General features: G+C 39.9%; 1 protein-coding gene across 1 annotated transcript in view; it reads right to left on the bottom strand.

Annotated features, from left to right (window-relative positions):
* atp2a3 (ATPase sarcoplasmic/endoplasmic reticulum Ca2+ transporting 3) overlaps positions 1-19,831 on the bottom strand; it is an 89,398-nt gene that overhangs the window by 11,381 nt on the left and 58,186 nt on the right. The window contains exons 9-15 of the mRNA XM_053618743.1: positions 11,367-11,455; positions 10,470-10,572; positions 8,951-9,082; positions 5,354-5,470; positions 3,790-4,008; positions 3,096-3,431; positions 726-946 (exon numbers count right to left, since the gene is read on the bottom strand). Coding sequence (XP_053474718.1) covers positions 726-946; positions 3,096-3,431; positions 3,790-4,008; positions 5,354-5,470; positions 8,951-9,082; positions 10,470-10,572; positions 11,367-11,455 — 1,217 coding nt within the window. The remainder of the gene's footprint in view (positions 1-725; positions 947-3,095; positions 3,432-3,789; positions 4,009-5,353; positions 5,471-8,950; positions 9,083-10,469; positions 10,573-11,366; positions 11,456-19,831) is intronic.

Raw genomic sequence — 19,831 nt, 5'->3', positions numbered from 1 at the left:
TCTGAAAGGTAAGAGAGTTACAAAATAAAAACTTACTACTGTGAAACATGCTCAAGTCGTGCTTGCAAACCTGGTTCCGATTGATCTGCTTGATCGTGCGCATTTTCTGAATCTGACTCGAGCTCGGACTGATACGGTAAAACCGACGACATTGTTAACGGTGTTGCTTAGAGGCTTAGAATTGCTTTAGAAGCCTTGGAAGCTGAAGCTCGCCGTTATGGTAAGGGGTGTTACATTTCCGACACACACTTGATGATATTGGCCAATCACAACGCAATGGGTCAGCTAGCCAATCAGAACACTCTGGACTTTCTGGAAGGAGGGGCTTTGGAGTAACCAGAATTCAATCGGAGCGTTTCAGGCAGCCTGGGATTAGAGGTACTGCAATAATGTACAGTATGTGAACAATAACATGTTTTTTGAACATTAAAGCATGCTAACCTATTCTATTACACCCAATAAAAAAAAAAATTCACTTAAAACCGTTTAAAAAGCATCACATGACTCCTTTAAATCTTGAACAGTTGGATTATATTAATAAAATAAAAGTGCACTACAATCGTTTGGGTTTTTTACACCGGAAAATGTCTCTGGCTGTAAACAGTTATGCAACCCATGGAATTATGATTCAGCTCCAGCTCAGTCTGGATCACAAATGCAACAGTGTTTGTCTTGGGTGGTGTGAAGTGGTCAGGGCCTTTCATATAGACTATATTTTGACTCACCAGACGACCTCTCCCACGTTCGAGGAGATGAGGTATCGGATGAACTGCTTCATGTTGTTGTAGATGGCTCGGCCCTCCTCCACAGCAGCCACTATGGTGGAGAAGTTGTCGTCTGAGAGCACCATTTCGGAGGCGGATTTGGCCACGGCCGTGCCTGAGCCCATGGCGATGCCAATTTCGGCCTTCTTAAGAGCGGGGGCGTCGTTCACACCATCGCCGGTCTGAGAGAGATGGAGCGAGTCAGGAAGTGGAGATTAATAATGGGTTAACAGCTGGGTAGTGGATTATAACATTTCCAATATGCAGATATGATCAAACCCTGATTAGACAGATTTCCACTGAGATGTGTTTACCTGCTACAGTATGCCTTAACCTACAACAACCCTTACGTAAGTTAAGCTTGTTTTTTAAGCCATTTCCCCATAGCAAGTTAGCTGGCCACCACAATATTAGAATTTTCATGTTCTTTGTCCTTATCTGTGAGATAAATCCAGGTGAGAACTGTAGGCCCTGAGCAATGCTGGGAACAGAAATCAGTGAGGCATGTTGGGATAAACAAGCCTTTGTGACGTTGTATTTTAGTCAATTTGGGTGTAATTACAGAAAATATTTCTTAGCTGGCATTTATATCTAGGAGTGTAAAATGCCCAGGTTGCATGAAGGAGAAGTCCAAGTCCAAGAATATTTCTTTTTCTTTTTTAACCACGTCTGCTAGATTGAATACAGTTTTGTCACTGGGATAAAATATGATGCAGCAACACAACTGTCACAATCATGAGATTTTAGCTGATGACCGTCACAATGATTTAACTGTCAGTTTTATGCCAATATTCCAGTATATGTCTAATATTTACATCTAATAAAAGGCAACAATACTTTAACTACAAAACACCCCACAATGTCTATTACTGTGAAGTAGAGGTCGAGCGATTGATCGATTTTGACGAATCGGCAAAAATCCACACCGATAGTTTTTCCCGGTTGTGACCGTTGCGGGAGAGGCTGAGGAGGTCTGTGTCATACAGTACGAGAGCGGCATCTAGAGGCGAATAAAAACTACCGATGACAAATTTTGTTGTGTTATTTGAAGTGTTTTTAAAATTAATTTTGGATGTCTCTATTTTTATTTGTTAGTTGGAGTGTGTTACTTTTTAGTTCAGTTGGGATGTATATATTTTATTTATTTTAATATTTATTAATAGTTAATATACATTCATAATTATATTTTTCATTTTAAATAAGTACAGTACATTTTCACGGTACAGTCAGTAGTTTATTTTCAGTAATAAAGTTCAGTAATATTTTACTTTGAGTGTTATGTTTTCATTCAGTATCAATTTTAAAAACAATCAGTTGATTAATCGGTTATTGGCAGGTACTGCGCAACTTACTGTTACTGGTATTGGTAAAATCCACAATCGGTCAACATCTACCATGAAGCATCTGGCACCATCACGTTGATAGTTAAACACCAAATAACAGAAAAGTCTGTGGAACCGTCACGGGAAAAGGAACTACAGCTGGGACTGGGCGAGTTAGCGGATATCGCAAATTGGAATAATTTCCTTTTCAAATTATTAGACTCATTCACTGGGTTTGAAAATAAAGTGTAACCAAAGCTGTGATGTTGTGCTTGGCCTAAAGCTAGCTAGGCCTAAAGCCATGTTGTTTATTCCAACAGCTACTCTTTAACATAATTAGGGTCATTGTAATACGGCTGGGTGACATGATGATACAGTCTTGATATCATGACAAATGATGTTAAAATATGCTTTCTGAGATATCGGGGATACTGCGATATTTTATTCAAATCAAAAAATACATAATTTTTATATGCTGATGCAGCTGATGTTAAAATTCTGTACTTAATCTGTAACATTTCCTCCAATATTTATGCACATTACTTAAATAAACAAAATTTTATTTTGTTGTTATTTATAACAGCTTATTTTTAATGCAGAATTACTGTATTACTGAATCATATTTAACAATCATGATTTTTTTTGTCTTGTCGCTCACTGTTAGTTACCAAAGATGTATTTGTCAAACTTTAAATATTTTTAATATATTTATTTTAAATACCTTTTTTTTTTCTTTTTTTTTAATCTCTGGCTTTCCTTAAAACCCCTACATCATTTTGTTTTCATCCAAGCATTTTAATCCCGATGATCTATTTATTAAATAATCAAACCCAGAGCAAATCTGACAGATCAGTTATTTAGTGCTTCATCCAACTGTTGAAAGCTCGGCTAATTCACTGTAACTGAATTCGGATGATCGCTGTCGGCTCAAATATTCGCGGTCAGTCAATTATGTAATAATCCTGACAGCCCTGAATACACGTGAAATCAGACTCTCTCTCGTGCTCACCATGGCTGTAATCTCATCAAAGGACTGCAGGAAGGCCACGATCTTGGACTTGTGTGCGGGTTCGACGCGAGCGAAGCAGCGCGCACGTTTCACCGCCTCTCGCTGTGCCTCCAGAGAGAGGTCGTCAAACTCCCGACCCGTGTACGCCTTGCCCTCCACGTCCTCGTCCTCCAAGAAGATCCCGATGCGCCTGCAGATGGCCACAGCCGTACCCTTGTTGTCCCCAGTGATCATGATGACGCGGATGCCTGCCTCACCGCACAGCTTCACTGAGCCGATCACCTCCTTCCTAGGTGGGTCCAACATGCCCACGCAACCCACGAAGGTTAGGTCCGACTAAAAAAATCATACATGGAAAAAAACTCTAAATCGAGCACTGATACACTTCTGTTGAATATCTGTAAGTCTTATGAACTGCCTTACAGAAAAAAACAACAACACGGGTCTATTCTGCAATTTGTTTTTAAACAAAACGCTAAAAAAAATTAGCCAGAACTACTGCCACTTTTTTTCTAAAATACTGCAATCATAAGATGTTTGAAATAAGATCTAAATCATGCGTCTTGTAAAATTTTGCACACTCTATCAAAAAAAAAATTAAAAATAAATGAAAGGCTCTGTTGTGAAATAGCGGGAAAACACGCTTACAAGTCCACACACACACATTTACAAACACACTTTCCCTTTCCCTGACCTCATACTCGGCAAACTTGGCCGAGTTCTCCAGATCCATCTGCTCCCTGCGAAGGGGTGTGTCCCGTGTGGCCAGTGCCAGACAGCGCAGTGTGTCCTTGCCCATGCCCCACTCTCTGATCGTCCCCAGCAGCTCTTCCTTCACAGACATAGTCAGCTCCACCTTCCTCGTGCCCACTCGTACATGTGTACACCGCTCAATCACGCTCTCCGGCGCTCCCTACCAGATAGAAAAGATGCAGACAAAACGAGACATGAGAAGATAAGAAGGAAGTGCAAATGTGCGTGAGGAAGAGAGCATGAAATGCCTTCGCACGAGTTATAAGGCACATTCACTCGAGACTATGCATCGTATTAAATGTTTTGTAAAATATTTAATTTCATGCACAACTATGAAACCGCCAGTGCTCTATTAGTCCCATTATTTTGTAACTGCTGGAGTACGACATCTACCCTACTGTAAATACACTAATAAATGGGATTGTAAGACAAAACTGTAACAAACATCAAGATCATGGTGCACACTAGAGGGTAAACCGACACCTTACAATTCTGAAAATAGGGTAATCTCATTTATTTATGCAGGTCAACTACAACCTGTCCATGTTGTGTTGAAAGTTCTTTATTTTTTCCACATGGTAATGGATGACATTTCTTTATACCCCAGTTAAAGAGGGAATGGATTAAGTTAACAGAATTCATGGGGGCCGAGAGCAAATACATAAAAAAAAATATATATATATATATATATATATATAAATATATATATATATATATATATATATTTAGAAATGTATTTTATTTATATTTTTATTTCTATTTATTTTATTTATGATTTGTATTTATTTATAATATTCCTTGTTAATATCCTTTATAGAGAATGTTTTTTTTAGGACTACTGGAAAGAATGGAAAATTATTGTGTGTAATGTTTATTGTACAATACAATGCTGTGTGTATGAATTTAGAAAATTTTAAAGCTAAACATTTTTATAGACACATTTTTAATACTGCAGGAAAGTCAGGACGTTCTTTCTTTATTTGTTCGTTCATTTATTCATCAACATTTCCTCCCATTTTCTCCCCAGTTTGGCCGCCCACTGGCCAGATCTCCTCCATCACACAAACATGTGCTTCCTCCAAGACACAGGAAGCCAGCCAACCGTTTTTTTTTTTTTTTTTAAACTGCTGCTCATGCTGCATCACAGGGCAGTGTAACAAAGTCCAAGAAACACACACACACACACACACACACACACACACACACACACACACTATCCACCCTCTTCAGCATACAGGAGTTCACAGATACCGGCGACTGGCTAGCGTCACTGTAAGTGACAGGGGAGAGAGTGTGTACCATCCCTCCCACCCGTAAACATGGACAATTTAGCTCTCCCGGCCACAAATGGCTACAGCATCACCGGGATTCAAACTATTGATCTCCTGACAACGGAGCGAACACTGAATGCAGTAAACAATCATGACAGAAATGAGTATATATTTATTATTCGTGTCGTGTTAGTGACGCGGACCAGCTGGTTTGTAGTCATGGAGGGTTTGTACCTTAACAAACATCTTGCTCTGGGAGCTGGTCTTAATGGATGTGCAGTACACAGACATGGATTTCCTGTCGCGAGAAAACTCCAGGGTGAAGTCCTTCTTCATCAGCTTCCTGATTACCTGAGCAAGTCAAAAGAGTTGAAAGTTAAAAGAACAGTCAGCTGTGTGTGTGTGTGTGTGTGTGTGTGTGTGTGTGTGTGTGTGTCTTTATATGAGTGTATGATGCTGCTGTCATTCTCAGCTGTTCTCTGGGGTGGTGTGCGAATGAGCTTGTTTGTGGCCACCTGTCAAGCCCAGGTGCTGAGGTTTTGGTGCACACACACACACACACACACACACACACACACACACACACACACACACACAGAGAGAGAGAGATGAAAAGAGCTGGCTCGAGATCATGCTGCAGGAGTCTTATTAAATCTACTTAGCTTTAACTAGATGTAATGCTTGCCTGCTGGTATCAACATATGCAAAATATTCTAATAACTGCAATCAATAAATAAATCAAATGCTGGACCTAATTCCATCAACCTGTTTACATGCACTCGAGTAATCTGATTAACACAGGGGTTTTTCTTAGATTGCTTAGTCACTTATTGGAGTCTTTCAGTAAGAGCAGCGAGTGAAGTTGAGTTCAGTTTAATGGCATTTACTATTAGCACCCCCACATTGTACATCAAGTAGCTTAAGTAGTTAAAACTATTTAATCGACTGAGTATCGAAGATGCGCTGAAAACTCTTTCATATTTAAATCATTTGGTATATAAATCATTGAAATCATTGATCATTTAAAATGCTTCACAATATATATTTTAGTCATTCTATTATTAAGAACTTCTTGCTATTTAAAAGTACATCTGACCTGAGGTTACTGACTGCTAAAGCTGGCATTGTTGGTAAATATTTAACTGGGCTGACTTTATTCTGACTCTATTTGATCCAAACACAGTAACCGAACTGTTTCTACCCAGATGTTTGATAATGATAATGAGTCTTTATTGATCATATATACATACGCACAGTGACATTCTTTTCTTCACATACCCCAGAATGTGAGGAAGTTGGGGTCAGAGCGCAGGGTCAGCCATGATACAGCGCCCCTGGAGCAGAGAGGGTTAAGGCCCTTGCTCAAGGGCCCAACAGTGGCAGCTTTTCAGTGCTGGGGCTCAAACCCCCGACCTTCCGATCAGTAACCCAGAGCCTTAACCACTGCCCCAAAATTAGCATGCTCAGGTCGAATAGACACTAGGGGGAGAATCTGAAGCTATCCTTAAGTTAAACAGAATACTAACGTTAAAAGTTAGTATAAACTTTTTTTTTTTTTTTTTACAGTTTGATTTCAATTAAAATGTAACTGAAGACCAAATATGCAATGAGGGTATACTTTAAAATAATTTCAAATGAGGAAATATTACTAGTAAGTACAGTATGTTTATTGTATAGCCATAAAAACACCAAAAAAATTTTTTTAAAAACACCCTCACACACACACACAAAATTAAAATGGAAAATATATGGAAAACATTTTAAACCCCTAAGGGTTTTTTGGTTGTACCTCTGAGGGAACCTCTAAATGTTCAGGGTAGAACCCTTAAACAACTAGTTTTTCTATCCAAGTAGGCCATTTTTGGAAGCTAAGAACCATTCATTTATATAATGAACCCTTGAAAAAACCTGTGTGTGAAAAACGCTGTGTGTAAAGGTATGAAAGTAATAAATGATCACCTATGGCTTGATAGGGCAAAGGGCATAGCCTTAAAAGCTAGGCCTATGCCTAAAAAGTTTAAATTTTAAGACAGTAATTGTAAAACATTTCAATACTTATTAAACAGTTCAATTTGGAATACATAATTTCAGACATTTCGATTTTTTACAGGACCTGTAGACATGATGTAGACAAAAAACAGCATATCCACACTTTATATATTTTACGCCATGGCATGTGGCTTAAGTCCAACATCAGCCCGTCCTTTCTGGAGAAAGCACATGACTTTGGTTAAAACCCGAGTCACATTTTGAGATCATGTTACATCTTTTAATAATTTCACTAACATGGTTTTTTTTATAATATTGTTTTCCACCACTAGGAGGCGATCACACCTAGCATGTTGCCGACAGGTTTCAGATGAGAGCACACGATGACCTCATGCCAAAAGGCCAAGGAACTGTAAAGCTGCTTGACCCTTACCTTATTTAGAATACTTAATCCTTCCTTTGACGTCAGAATGGTGTACGTATGCTTTTAAAACGCGACCATCCATCTCATGCTCTCAGTGCACTAAGAGAGCACTTTATAAGAACAACACAGGATGAAGGGGAAGCCATTCTCTCCTGTCTGTGTGCGTCTCCAAGCCGGCAGACTGAGTTTGGAATTTAGCTAACCTCTTCATAAACTAGCCGGCTTGTCTAAATATTATGCTTTTCCTCAGGGAGCCGGTGACACTGCAGGCTTTTTTCTTGACGTTTCTTGTTTCTTTTTTGGACAGGGGATTTACTTGGCCTTCATTTGGAGGGGACAGTGGAAAAAACAACAGCTTTAATGGTCAGTCACTCCTCCTCAGGAATGTGCTCCCTTGTTTCCCCAAGAGAGAAAAGAGTCAGAATGTGTGTATTTAATTAAAGGGATGGATCGGAGGCTGATAAGGACCAGTGTTCCTAACAGGGTGTCTAAGGGTGCTTTTACGTATGCAGTCAGTCTGAATCAAACCCAAGCGCATTTTCCTCCATGGGGTGGTATCAATTTCACTCAAAGGTGTGAAAGTGCCCTAAGGGTGTTTAGTCTGTTTGAATCAAACCCTTGCGAACTTTCTTATTGGTGCAATTCATTTGCCCTTAGGTAAAGACCAGAACTGGGCAAGGTATTCCCTGTCTGCTTCAAACTCTAACATGGTTTGATTGCAGTGAGAAAAAGATTCAACTGTGACTCGAACCAAACTGGAAATGAATCGCGGTTCAATTGCAGTGAGAAAGTAAGTCAACTTTGAACGGACTCAAATAGAAGTGCATCACAGATCGATTGCAGTGTGAAAGTGATTCAACTCTGAATCGACTCAACTGGAAGTGCATCTCGGGTCCACTGCGGTGCAAAAGTGATTAAACTCTGAATCTACCCAACTGAAAGTGGCATAAAACAGGTTTATTTTCGATTGCAGCATTTTTCTGTAGATTCAAGCTGCCCATGAGTCACATACTGAGCCAAAGGATGGCACTGTAGAGCTGTAAAAGTGCATGGTGTTCAGGATATTCGGACTGACGAACAAAAACATACTATACACAAAATGTTTTACACTGGTTATATATAATTATCTAGTAATTTATGAAATAAGTACCCTAAAGAATTGTTATTTCGGGGGGGGGTGCAATTAGCATATCCTTAACCAGGAAGAATTTTAAAATACTGGAGAAAGAATGACTCATTTCTTATCAGTATAATCTGGAGATATGGAATAGTCATGAGAGGAAGAAAAACATGGGAACAAATTTTTTTCCAAAACACCCACAGTTCTCTTGAAATTCCTTTAGTTTCAAGACAACACCAGGGGCCATATAACGGTTTTAATTCAACCTTATCGACAGCTAAACTCTCTTTGTTCTTACCCCGTTGCAGACTCCTGCCCTCTCCACTTTGCTGATGTTGGACAGGTCGGTCCCGAAAACGTTCATCTTCTCGACCAGGGTGGTGAGCGCTGTTTCTGTGGCTTCACCCACCTTCTCATAGACTCCTTTCGCCTGTAGGGGACACAGTGAATGGACATGGTTTGGTGTGTATGCACTTACACATACATGCTTGAAATACACACTCCGGCCCCCCCCCCGAGGGATGCCAGTGAGAAAGTCGAGCCAAATTTCCACAGAAAGCAGGAGGGGAAAAAACGCATCTCGACTTGTCGATGAGAAAGCAGATATCCTGGATGGAAACGAAACTCGAGGATGGGAAAAATCGAGATGAGAGAACTGGATGATGATGTAATCTTTAGAGGCTTCTCAGTGGTTGATGATTTAGGACTGTTTCTGAATTAGATGTGTTAAAGGGAAATGGTTGTGATGAAATCGCTGCCTAACGCTGAAATGGTTAGTGGAAATGGGAGCAGGGTGTATTATGACTGCCAGCAAAGTGACAATTATCTCAAACAGCCTTCATACCAAGGACAAGATGTTCCACTGATTTGTAGCAGGATGTGGCCCAGAGGCTTTGGGAATATAATAAATATCAGAATTGTGCAGTGCAGTTAAAACTATTTTATTACAACTTATATATTTGAACCAATGCATAGACTACACTGCTTCAGGTTAGAGGACACCTATACACACCCTCAGTGGACTAAAATCACATAGCTACTTCTTCAGCTGTTTCTATAGCTTGTCTCTAGTTTTAGATTTGTCGTATAACTGACATTTTATGATCGACTGTCCATGCATCTGTCAGGATTTATATGGAATTGTCACCGTGACCAGCAGATTGTGCTTGTATTCCCTCATTTGTAAGTCGCTTTGGATAAAAGCGTCTGCTAAATTAATAAATGTAGATAAAATGATTACATTTCGGGATTGATCCAAACAGGGTCAAGGTCAAGGCAAGATCAAATGCCTGAACTGGTTTTTCTTCAGAAGCTTCCTGCTTGAAGAACTACACGTGTTGGTGCTGGAGGCATTCTGATGCCCTGTTGATGCCGTTGTCATCGAGTGAGATTATAAAGAGCTGACTATGTGCTGTTAAAGGTCTCCTAGGTCTCTCCTTAACTGCACTGTCCATAGCTCTTTTATACAGAACAGACACACTGTTGCGTAACATGGTCACGTTGATGCTACAATGACAACAGGGAGGTGAAAAACAGGCAAAACAAGTGTACGGCACGGCGCTCAGGGGCCAGCGGATGCAGCGAGTGGGAGTTTAGGAGTGGGTGAGGTTCATAGATATTAGCACCTTCACTATGTGGGATGGAGTCACTTTGCTTTGCACAGTGCAGTAGCTCACGTTTTTTGCTCACGGCAGAGATTTATTTATTTATTTATTTTGTTCAGGCTGATGATGAAATTAAAAAGGACAGCTATATCTTCATGACTGTCAGGTGCACACACACACACACACACACACACACACACACACACAGCTGACCTCATTGTAGTCCAGAGAAGAGTCGTTACACATGGAGCAGATTGTGGCCAGTTCGACGAGGCCGTCGTATTCGCCGCACTTTACAGGTTTATCAGCTTTCAGCCTACGAGGCACAGAGACAGAAATACAGTGTTAAAGGCTCAATCAAAAATACTTCTTGATAAATTGGTCTTGATAAACAGATAAGTATGAATGGGACTAGGCTTGTGCGATATAACAATCGAATTGTATTTAAACAATATTACACCGCATTCAGAGTAGGCGCTCGTAATAATACAGGAGATAAGCTAAGAGACCTTGAACTCTGACACAGCCTAGAAGCCCCGCCCCCACTCCACATGGGGCTTCTGAGTGGACACTTTATTTAATAAAAGTGGTGAAAAAAAAACTGAACACTGAAAAGGAGAAAGTGTTAAAAACCTGTAGAAATTTAGAGATCACTAAAACCTAGAAGTACAAAATTTTAACATCAATTCAGCTGCATCCAGTCAGTTTGTAATTAAATGTATTAAGTTTAAGTGGCACGACAGGACAGTGTTCACCTTATTGTCCAAAGATCAAGTTCAAATCCCAATGGTGCAACAGCCACTCATAACCGGGAGTCCAAGAGAGCAAAATTGGCCGTGCTCTCATGTGGCAATCTAGCCAATCATGGGCATCTGTTAGCTCACGCATGCAGAAGTGGGCGGATAGTGCTTTTCCCCCTGATGTCACATGAGCTAAGTCATGCTCCCTTTCTTGTCTTTTATTTTAGGCAGTCAATCTGGACAATCCAATCGTTTATCAATATCAAAATTAATATCGCACAAATCTAATGGGGCCTTATTAACATAACTGGGTCAGGTTATTATGAGCAGGTGTTTGTGTGTGTGTGTGTGTGTGTGTGTGTGTACATACACTTGTCCTTCAGGAGCATAGGTCGATCCTGTAATGGTGAACTCATGGAGGGAACAGCTGGAGCTGTCTGCTTTATCTATCACAAACATCTGATATATGACAGCGAGAGAGAGAGAGAGAGAGAGAGAGAGAGAGAGAGAGAGAGAGAGAGAGAGAAGGTAAGACAGTAACAAAGCATCTGTAATTCATTTTCATCAATACTGAACTAAATGTGTTAATGATTAACCATTCCAAATGAGCGTTTATCTAATTTGTTATTAATTGTTCTTAATATTATTCACATTAATACTAACCCTATTGTTTACTTTTTGCAGCTTATTAGGCAAATATTTAGGCATATTTATCAGAGATTTTACACTGAATTTTACACTGTGTTTTAAATGTAGACCTGAAACATTGTAAAATAACTACATTTTAATTTGAATAAAATTGCAACAACTATGATAGCAAGTGTTCGTGATTTCCAGAACCACAAGGTCCATTATTTAAATGCAATAATAAAATAATGTCTTTTTTTTTTTTTACTCCCTAGCTATAAGCTGCATGCCCTACTATAATTATAATTCTATTGCAAACAATTGTACTAGCAAAAACAATTCCCTCTTCCACTCTATTAAAAAGGTACAAGGAAGTGGAAAATACTGATGGGAAAAAAAAAGAAAAAAGAAAAGAGAACAACAAGTCTCTACAATCAGGCTCCACCCAATTATAGCAGGGGTTTCCCTCAAGCAGCAGCCAATCAGAAGCTTCAGAGTGATGTCATACTTTTCCAGGAACTTCGAGTTTCTGAGTTCACTGGCCTGGAATAAGTCCCAGCCTGTTTGTTCTCTCGTTCTCTCTCTCTCTCTCTCTCTCTCTCTCTGTGTGTCAAAACACTGATGAAAGGAGAAGGCGTGGAAATGAACAGAGAAGAGTGGTCACATTTTGGACAGAGCTTTCTCCGACTTTTTATTTCTCGCATGTGTTTTTGCCTGGAAGCTATTTCAGCTTCCATTCAAGACAAAATAGCTTGTTTAATAAAAAAAAATAAAATAAAGTGTCACACTTTACTTTAGTGTAAAGTGTCAGACCTAGTAGTAAATTAATTGTAGTTTCTTTTCCACTTTAAAATTGTGATTTGACTGCCTTTGGGTATTACATTTGGCTACCAATGGCAGTGAAGGCAGCAGAGCGCACGTGAGGCGTCTCCTGTCAGATACTGTAGAAAGATGGAGGAAAAATTTATTCTAGCGGTTGGCCTGTTGTTTATGATATGTCTCTGGCTGCATTCAGAGACGAGTTTTAAAAAAAAATAAATATATAAGGATGCAGGGAAAAACATATCCGACATCGTCGGCATTCCAAGTATGCTGATTAATGCATTTAATAACCTGGAATATTAGCTGTTAATTATTAACCGTGCCGACCATGTACCAGCCGGGGGTACTCTCAATGCTGCCTGCGAGTCCGGATTGTCTCGTGGACCTGGACACGCCTCAGACAGATGGCTGCAATGGCAAAGAGCACACACTGCTTCCCCTTCATCTCGTAGGATATGATGTGTATATACACTGGTGAATTTTATATACAAACTCTCTCCCTGTAGATTGTTTCATTTTAGCAGCAAGAAAACTGATTTGTTGACAAAAGTGGAATGCTAGTTGTGCTACCCATGTTACTATGGCAACCGGTAGTAGGTACAGCACCTGGCGATATGTAGCCAGAAAATCACTGCACGTGTGAACGTGCGGTGATGTTGCGACTCGGTAGCCTGCATCACTGCGAGCTGACTCAGCATTTTCTGTTTGCTGGCAGCTCTGTGTGGGGGAGCAGGAAGAGAAACATGCGACGACACAAACATTTTTTTTTTTTTTTTTAAACACTCTCACAACGTTGTCAAAATTAGAGGCAAAAGTTGTTGTCGCCTCATAGTAAGGCCACAGTGCTCGTGTTTGAGTAAGTAGGAGTCCGTGATGGACTGCAGCACTGATACTGAGCCAGATGGAGGAAAAAACAAAACAAAACAAAAAAACAGACTCACTGAAGCTCATCTGGTGCAAAGATTTGAATTCTCATGCTTCATCACCCAGATGGAGGGATAAAAAACACTATTTATTTATTTATTTATTTATTTATTTATTTATTTATAGAAACCTGCAAAATCGCTTTAAAGATGCTGGCATTGCTGAGCTGAGGAGTGCAATACAAAATGATTATAAGTCTTTCAGAAACACATGGACAACACCACACACAACAGTACACACAAACACACACCTCTACGGAAACGCACAGAGAGAGGGAGAGAGAGAGAGAGAGAGAGAGAGAGAGAGAGAGGCAATAACATTTCTCTGTAACTTCTCTTCACTCGATGCTCAATTAACATTCCCTGCTGAAACATTTAACGATGCAAATGGTCAGTAAAACATTGTCCCTCAGTGCCTGAGTGTCCTGCTTTTACACACAAACACACACACTTGTTTTGCTATCCTTGTGAGGAGTTTCCATAGACAAAATTATTACTGCATCTAATTAATGTTAACCATAGCCTTCATCTCAATAACCAAACCTTTGGCTGATTTACATATTTAAATAAAATCAGCAATCTGTTTGTGTGTGTTTGGGGAAGGGGGGGGGGGTAAAAAACGTAAAAAACGACTTTTTTACAAAGTCAAAGCTGTATATATTCCTAACCTTGTGGGGGGCATTCGGCCCCCCATCAAGATATAAAACACACACAGCGCTCATTTAAAAACACAGAACAAGTCGTTGCCACATGGTACCTAATTTGCGGCTTCAAAATAATAACTCCTTACCTCAATTACTACCAAATATTAATTTGCCTTTATAAAGACATAGCCACAAATTAATATTTGGTAGTAATTAAGGTATGGAGTTATTATTTTGAAGCCACAAATTAGTCACCTAGTTATGTCACCTCAGGGGCTTCATGATAATCTGTAAATACAGACTCTTCCTGCACGGTATCAAACGGTTTATTTAAAGATAACATGAGATCATCATGGGCAAGAATTTACCGAAAAAAGTCTTTGGGCGAGATCAATAATATCATAGCTCCGAGGCACCAAACTTACCTTGGGTATGCGGTAATTCAATTGTTTGTCACACTATCCCGTGAAATTAAATGATTATTAGCTCCACTCAGAGAGAAAGAACATTTACATTGGAGTAAAATGTGCTCTTCATTCAAAAATAATCCATAATCCTAGAAAACATTAGCAGTAAACACACACAGCCACTGAGAAGAGGAACGTCAAAGTTACTTTGATCTGATGTTCATCATGTTGATGTTCATGCATCGATTTCTACGTTTTATAGAAAATCATACACAGCCTTATTTGTGCCACCCTGTGCCTCTAGTGATCTGTGGCTAGATGCAGTAGAGGCTGCATGTGCTGGGTGACTTGAAACTCTGTGTATGCGTGAGAGAGAGTGTGTGTGCGTGTGAGAGAGAGAGACAGAGAGACAGACAGAGAGAGCGAGCGAGCCAGACAGACAGAGCGAGCGATCGAGACAGACAGAGAGAGATAGATAGACACACTGAGACTACAGGTCAGATCTCCCCCTGTATTCCCTACAGAGACGTAATGATGAAAGTTAATGGAGAAAAAGAAAAGAGCAGATCCAGGCTGTGAGGTGTGAGAGAGATGAATAGTCACTCATGCACAATGGCCACTATTAAAGCGCACCTATTATGGTTTTGAAACGTGCCTAATGTTGTTTTAAAGTTCTCATACAACAGAGTTACATGCATCCGAGGTCAAAAAACACTTTAATGTGCTCATAATTTAAACTGCAGCATTACTTTTTCCCCCCCAGTGTCACAAACGACTCATTAAAATGATCCGTTTTAAAGGATTCATTCTAAACTCCTCCTTTCAGGGAGCATGCAATCTGCTCTGATTGGTCAGATGTCTGTTGTGATTGGTCTACCGCTGTCAGCGTGTGTTGAAAAGGAAACGCCCACTACCATAACGACTTTCAGCTACGTCTGGTCGTGAGTAGCTGATGAAGCCCAGAGGCGGGGCTTTTTGTTACAAACCTACGTAGGTTAGTTCAGGAAGTAAGTCTGGAATTACTGACGATTCGTTTCAGCTGTTCAGAATCGGTTCCTTCTTTTGGGAGTCAATAACTCCGTTTGGCGTGCGTTTTGATTTTTGAAACTTTGCAGACGTTTTTTACGTTCACAAAAAGGCTCTGTAACACACTACATGAAAGGTCATATTTGAAAAACCATAATAGGTGCAATTTAAAGACCAGCTGAGATTTGATCCTTGAGGTATTTCCTTGTGAAACAGCAACTAACGGTGATGCCGTTTTCAAGTTTTTTGATATCCAGTAGCTTTCGAAATAGGCCACGTCAAACCTAAACAAACATGACAGTTGCTTTGTAAACTAGGAGCTAAATATGGATTACATTACAGCATTTTGGCAGACGCCCTTATCCAGGGCGACTTACAATTATCTCATTTATACAACTGAGTAGTTGAAGGTTAAGGGCCTGGCCCAACAGTGAAAGCTTGGCACAAACTTCCGATCAGAAGTCCAACGTCTTACCCGCTGAGCTACCACTTCCCTACTGAATATTGTACAGCGAAGAGTTCAGCAAGGGCCTATTTTTTTTTCAACTGTGGAGCATCTCTCACCTCCGCCCTCGCCCACACCTGTCCACTTTAACCAGAACTGTGGTGATAAGGAATCTGATATGTCTGAATGGTAGATAAAATAGTACTTACTCTTACTGATCGAGATGCCGCAATGATATATTCTGGCATTGGACAGCCTCGAGCTGAAAAAAGCCGTCACATAACTTTGCACAAATTCCACTGGCTTCAAAATGAATAAACAGACCATTTCTTCTCAAACAAGGGATGGTCAGAAAAGAGAATCAGAGGTGGGTGATATGGCAAAATGATCATATTGCGTTTCTCGAAGGCTTTTCTATGGTACATGATATTAATCGCGATGCATAGGTTTGCTCACAAAACCTACACACGTACACATTCAAGAGTACACTCAACTGGACGAGCACAAAAGTGGTACTCGATGAGTCATCCAAAAAAAAGCTAATAATTTACCCAGAAGGGGCAAATTACAAACTTAAAATGAGAACTTTTCTAAAACATTTTACGTAGGGTTTTTTCCCCTTCTAGAGATACTTCGTGTACTGGTATCTATAACACTAAGCAACAGATACAACAAGATCTGAAACACCAGTGTCTCAGCAAAACCGCTTCAACTCCTGCAAAATATTGTTGCCGCTCCGATGTATGTATTTAAAAGGGTGCAGTGTGTAATCTTTAAAATGTTTCTAGACCTGCTTTATGCATTTAATTTTAATGACACCTCACAAAAACTGTGATTTACATTATTGATATGATCTGGATCTACCTAGTTTATTCACGTCATGCTTCTATATACTCCCCCCCCCCCCAGGTTCGAAACGAGCTCCAAGTGAGCTGTACATTTAAACCCACCAGGTACTGTATATTATACACCAATCAGCCATAACATTAAAACAGGGGACATTAATAACATTGATTAGCTCATTACAATGGCATCTGTCAAGGGGTGGAATATATTAGGCAGCAAGTGAACGGTCAGTTCTCGAATTTGATTTGTTGGAAGCGTTAAAAATGCTTCTGGGTAATCTTCTACTGAGAAACCTTGGGTCCTGGCATTCATGTGGTTCTTACTTTGACATGTACAGTACCACCTACCTAAACATTGCAGACCACGTACACAGTGGCCTCTTTCAGCAGGATAATGCACTCTGCTACACTGCAAAAATTGTTCAGGAATGGTTTGAGGAACATGACAAACAGTTCAAGGTGTTGACTCGAAATTCCCCAGATCTCAATCTGATCGAGCATCTGTGGGACGTGTTGGACAAACAAGTCTGATCCTTGGAGACACCACCTCACAACTTACAGGACTTAAAGGATCTGCTGCTAACGTCTTGGTGCCAGATACCACAGCACACCTTCAGAGGTCTTGTGGAGTCCATGTCTCGACGAGTCAGAGCTGTTTTGTTGGCACAAGGGGGACCTACACAATATTAGGCAGGTGGTATTATTGTTATGGCTGATCGGTGTATGTCCAAAAGAGGAAGGAGTGTCCATTGTTCTGTTTTAGTAGTTACTGTACGGTCTTATGTTGTTTGCACACGTTTGCACGTGCACTTTATGGAGAATGTGTATGTCTTTTTTTTTTTTTTTTTTTTTTTTTTTTAAAGTTTTGTCTCCTCACATGTGGTTAGTGTGTTGTTTTATGTAGCATCGTGGTCCTGGAGGAACATTGTTTCGTTTCACTGCATACTGTACCCACTGTATATGGTTGAAATGACAATAAAAAAGCCACTTGGCTTGAAGGAGGGTTCATTTGGGGATAAGCGCGAGGCTTGTTTTTACCACACTTGCAATTCACCTCACAGAGAACCGAGGAGCTAAACATTACAAACTGCTCCTTCACAAAAAACTGTCACCTCATACAGGCATTGAGTAGAAAAAAGGTATTTAAACAAAAACACACACACACACGGTAAATAAGATGCGTCATAAATACAAATCACACACACATCGCTTGAAACTTCCTTTTCACCCTCTTGGCTTTTGTGATACTGAGCAATTTGCCATCAGCAAAGTGGCACGGATCCCGGCAGGATCACAAAACAAAGGGAAAGACGTACAAAAATAGGTAGAGGAAAGTGAGGGACCTCATGTAGATGTCCCACTGAGGTCGGGCTGAGGAAGAGAGAGAGAGATCGAGGGGAAAGGATGCAGCACAGCCATGAATAGAACACAGCCACGTAAACAGAGATTTATCCTACATCCTCAACACAAGGAACACTGAAGGGACACTACTCTGAAGACACACACTTGCATTTGTAAGGAATAAATTACTTCGGGTGTGCTGTTATACTAAAAGAATCAATGACGGCATGTCACGACGTGCTGTAGTCCTTGTATATTACGGCAATTTGCCAACGATAATAAGTTGCAGTTAATTACTGAACAACGTTTCACACCTTTATTCGTAACAATTATTTGTTTCATTCGTGGTGGAATCTCCACAAGTTCCTTTTATCACCTACATTATAACATCTCTCCTTTACCAGCCTCTCTTTTTCCCCTCTTACATCAAGATAAGAAGACACAAACAAAAACAAACAAACAAAAAACAAGAACAAACACACAGCTTATCATGAAAACAGAAAGTGCAAACTCCTCCGTCCTGAAGACATTTCCATGGTGGAAAAGTTAAGCCTGGATTATACTTGTTTTTAACTATACGTACACATGCGCACATCCTCAGAAGTTAACGCTACATAAATAGTAGGGCTGGGTGTTGCGACCAATTTGGTGATTCGATTCTTATTTATATGGTTTCGATTCGATATCGATTAGTTATCAATATTTCATTTAAAATGTTAGTTTTGCAGACATGAAATCCATATTTGAATATAAATGCTGGTAACTGAAACCCTCCTACTGAGCTATATTACCGAAATACACATTTACTTTAACAATAGGGCCCACGCAATTATGTTTAATGACTTTTTACTTTTACTTTGAGTAACAAACGTTGTAACAAGAAATCATAAATATGTGCATACAATGCACACAAGAACAAACTGCACACTACTATAACAAAAAAAACTGTAAATGTGCAACAGTGAAATTCATTAACAACTTCTTATAAACATGTTTAAGAAATAAAACCGTTTGCAAAATTCAAAACATGAAAGATGGCGACATCTACAGGACGAGAGGCGACTACAGATAATATTCACATCCTCTCAAGTAAAGCACATGCGAGCATTAAGAATCGATACGGGAAATCCCCGAATCGTTTCATTAAATTAAAATCTATATTTTTTACCCGGCCATAATAAATAACACAAGCATAAATAACGGGACAGTATAGAACCATGACTAAGCAAATAAACATGTACGGTAATAGTTTTCGCTTTGAGACGCAGCCAATCACAAACCATCATGACGATGGCGTAAAATTTCGAAAAGGAACAAGGCTCGTCGTGTGTTGTGCATGAAATAATTTTACAATTTGCCGTGGAAACCCCGTGAAGAGAGACGTTTTGGCTCTGACATGAGAGCTAATGGAGGTTGCTTTTAATCCTTCAGATGTACACGAGATACGTGTGCAAAGTCATTTGTCAAGTATAAACCAGTCCATTCTGACTAGTTCACAGCAGTGACACTGGAGTCTCCTTCTATAAATGTTCAATAAACATCCACTTACAGACAGCTTCACAATTTTCTATGTTTAGTAAAAATGCTTCTTTATGATTAGCCTTGGATCATGCAAATCGTTCTCCATACAGTGTTCCTGCGAAAGAGGTGTTACTCTAGAAACTATAAAGGTATTAGAACGAGCGCGTTAATATAAACCTGTGACTTCATTTACAGCCGGCACTGCAGTCAGAGCTGCTGTTGTACACCAAACGG

The sequence above is a fragment of the Ictalurus furcatus genome, chromosome 28 (assembly GCF_023375685.1).
Source record: "Ictalurus furcatus strain D&B chromosome 28, Billie_1.0, whole genome shotgun sequence".
NCBI lineage: Eukaryota > Metazoa > Chordata > Actinopteri > Siluriformes > Ictaluridae > Ictalurus > Ictalurus furcatus.
The sequence above is the reverse complement of the archived record's forward strand: the minus strand, read 5'-3'. Positions and strand labels throughout refer to the sequence as shown.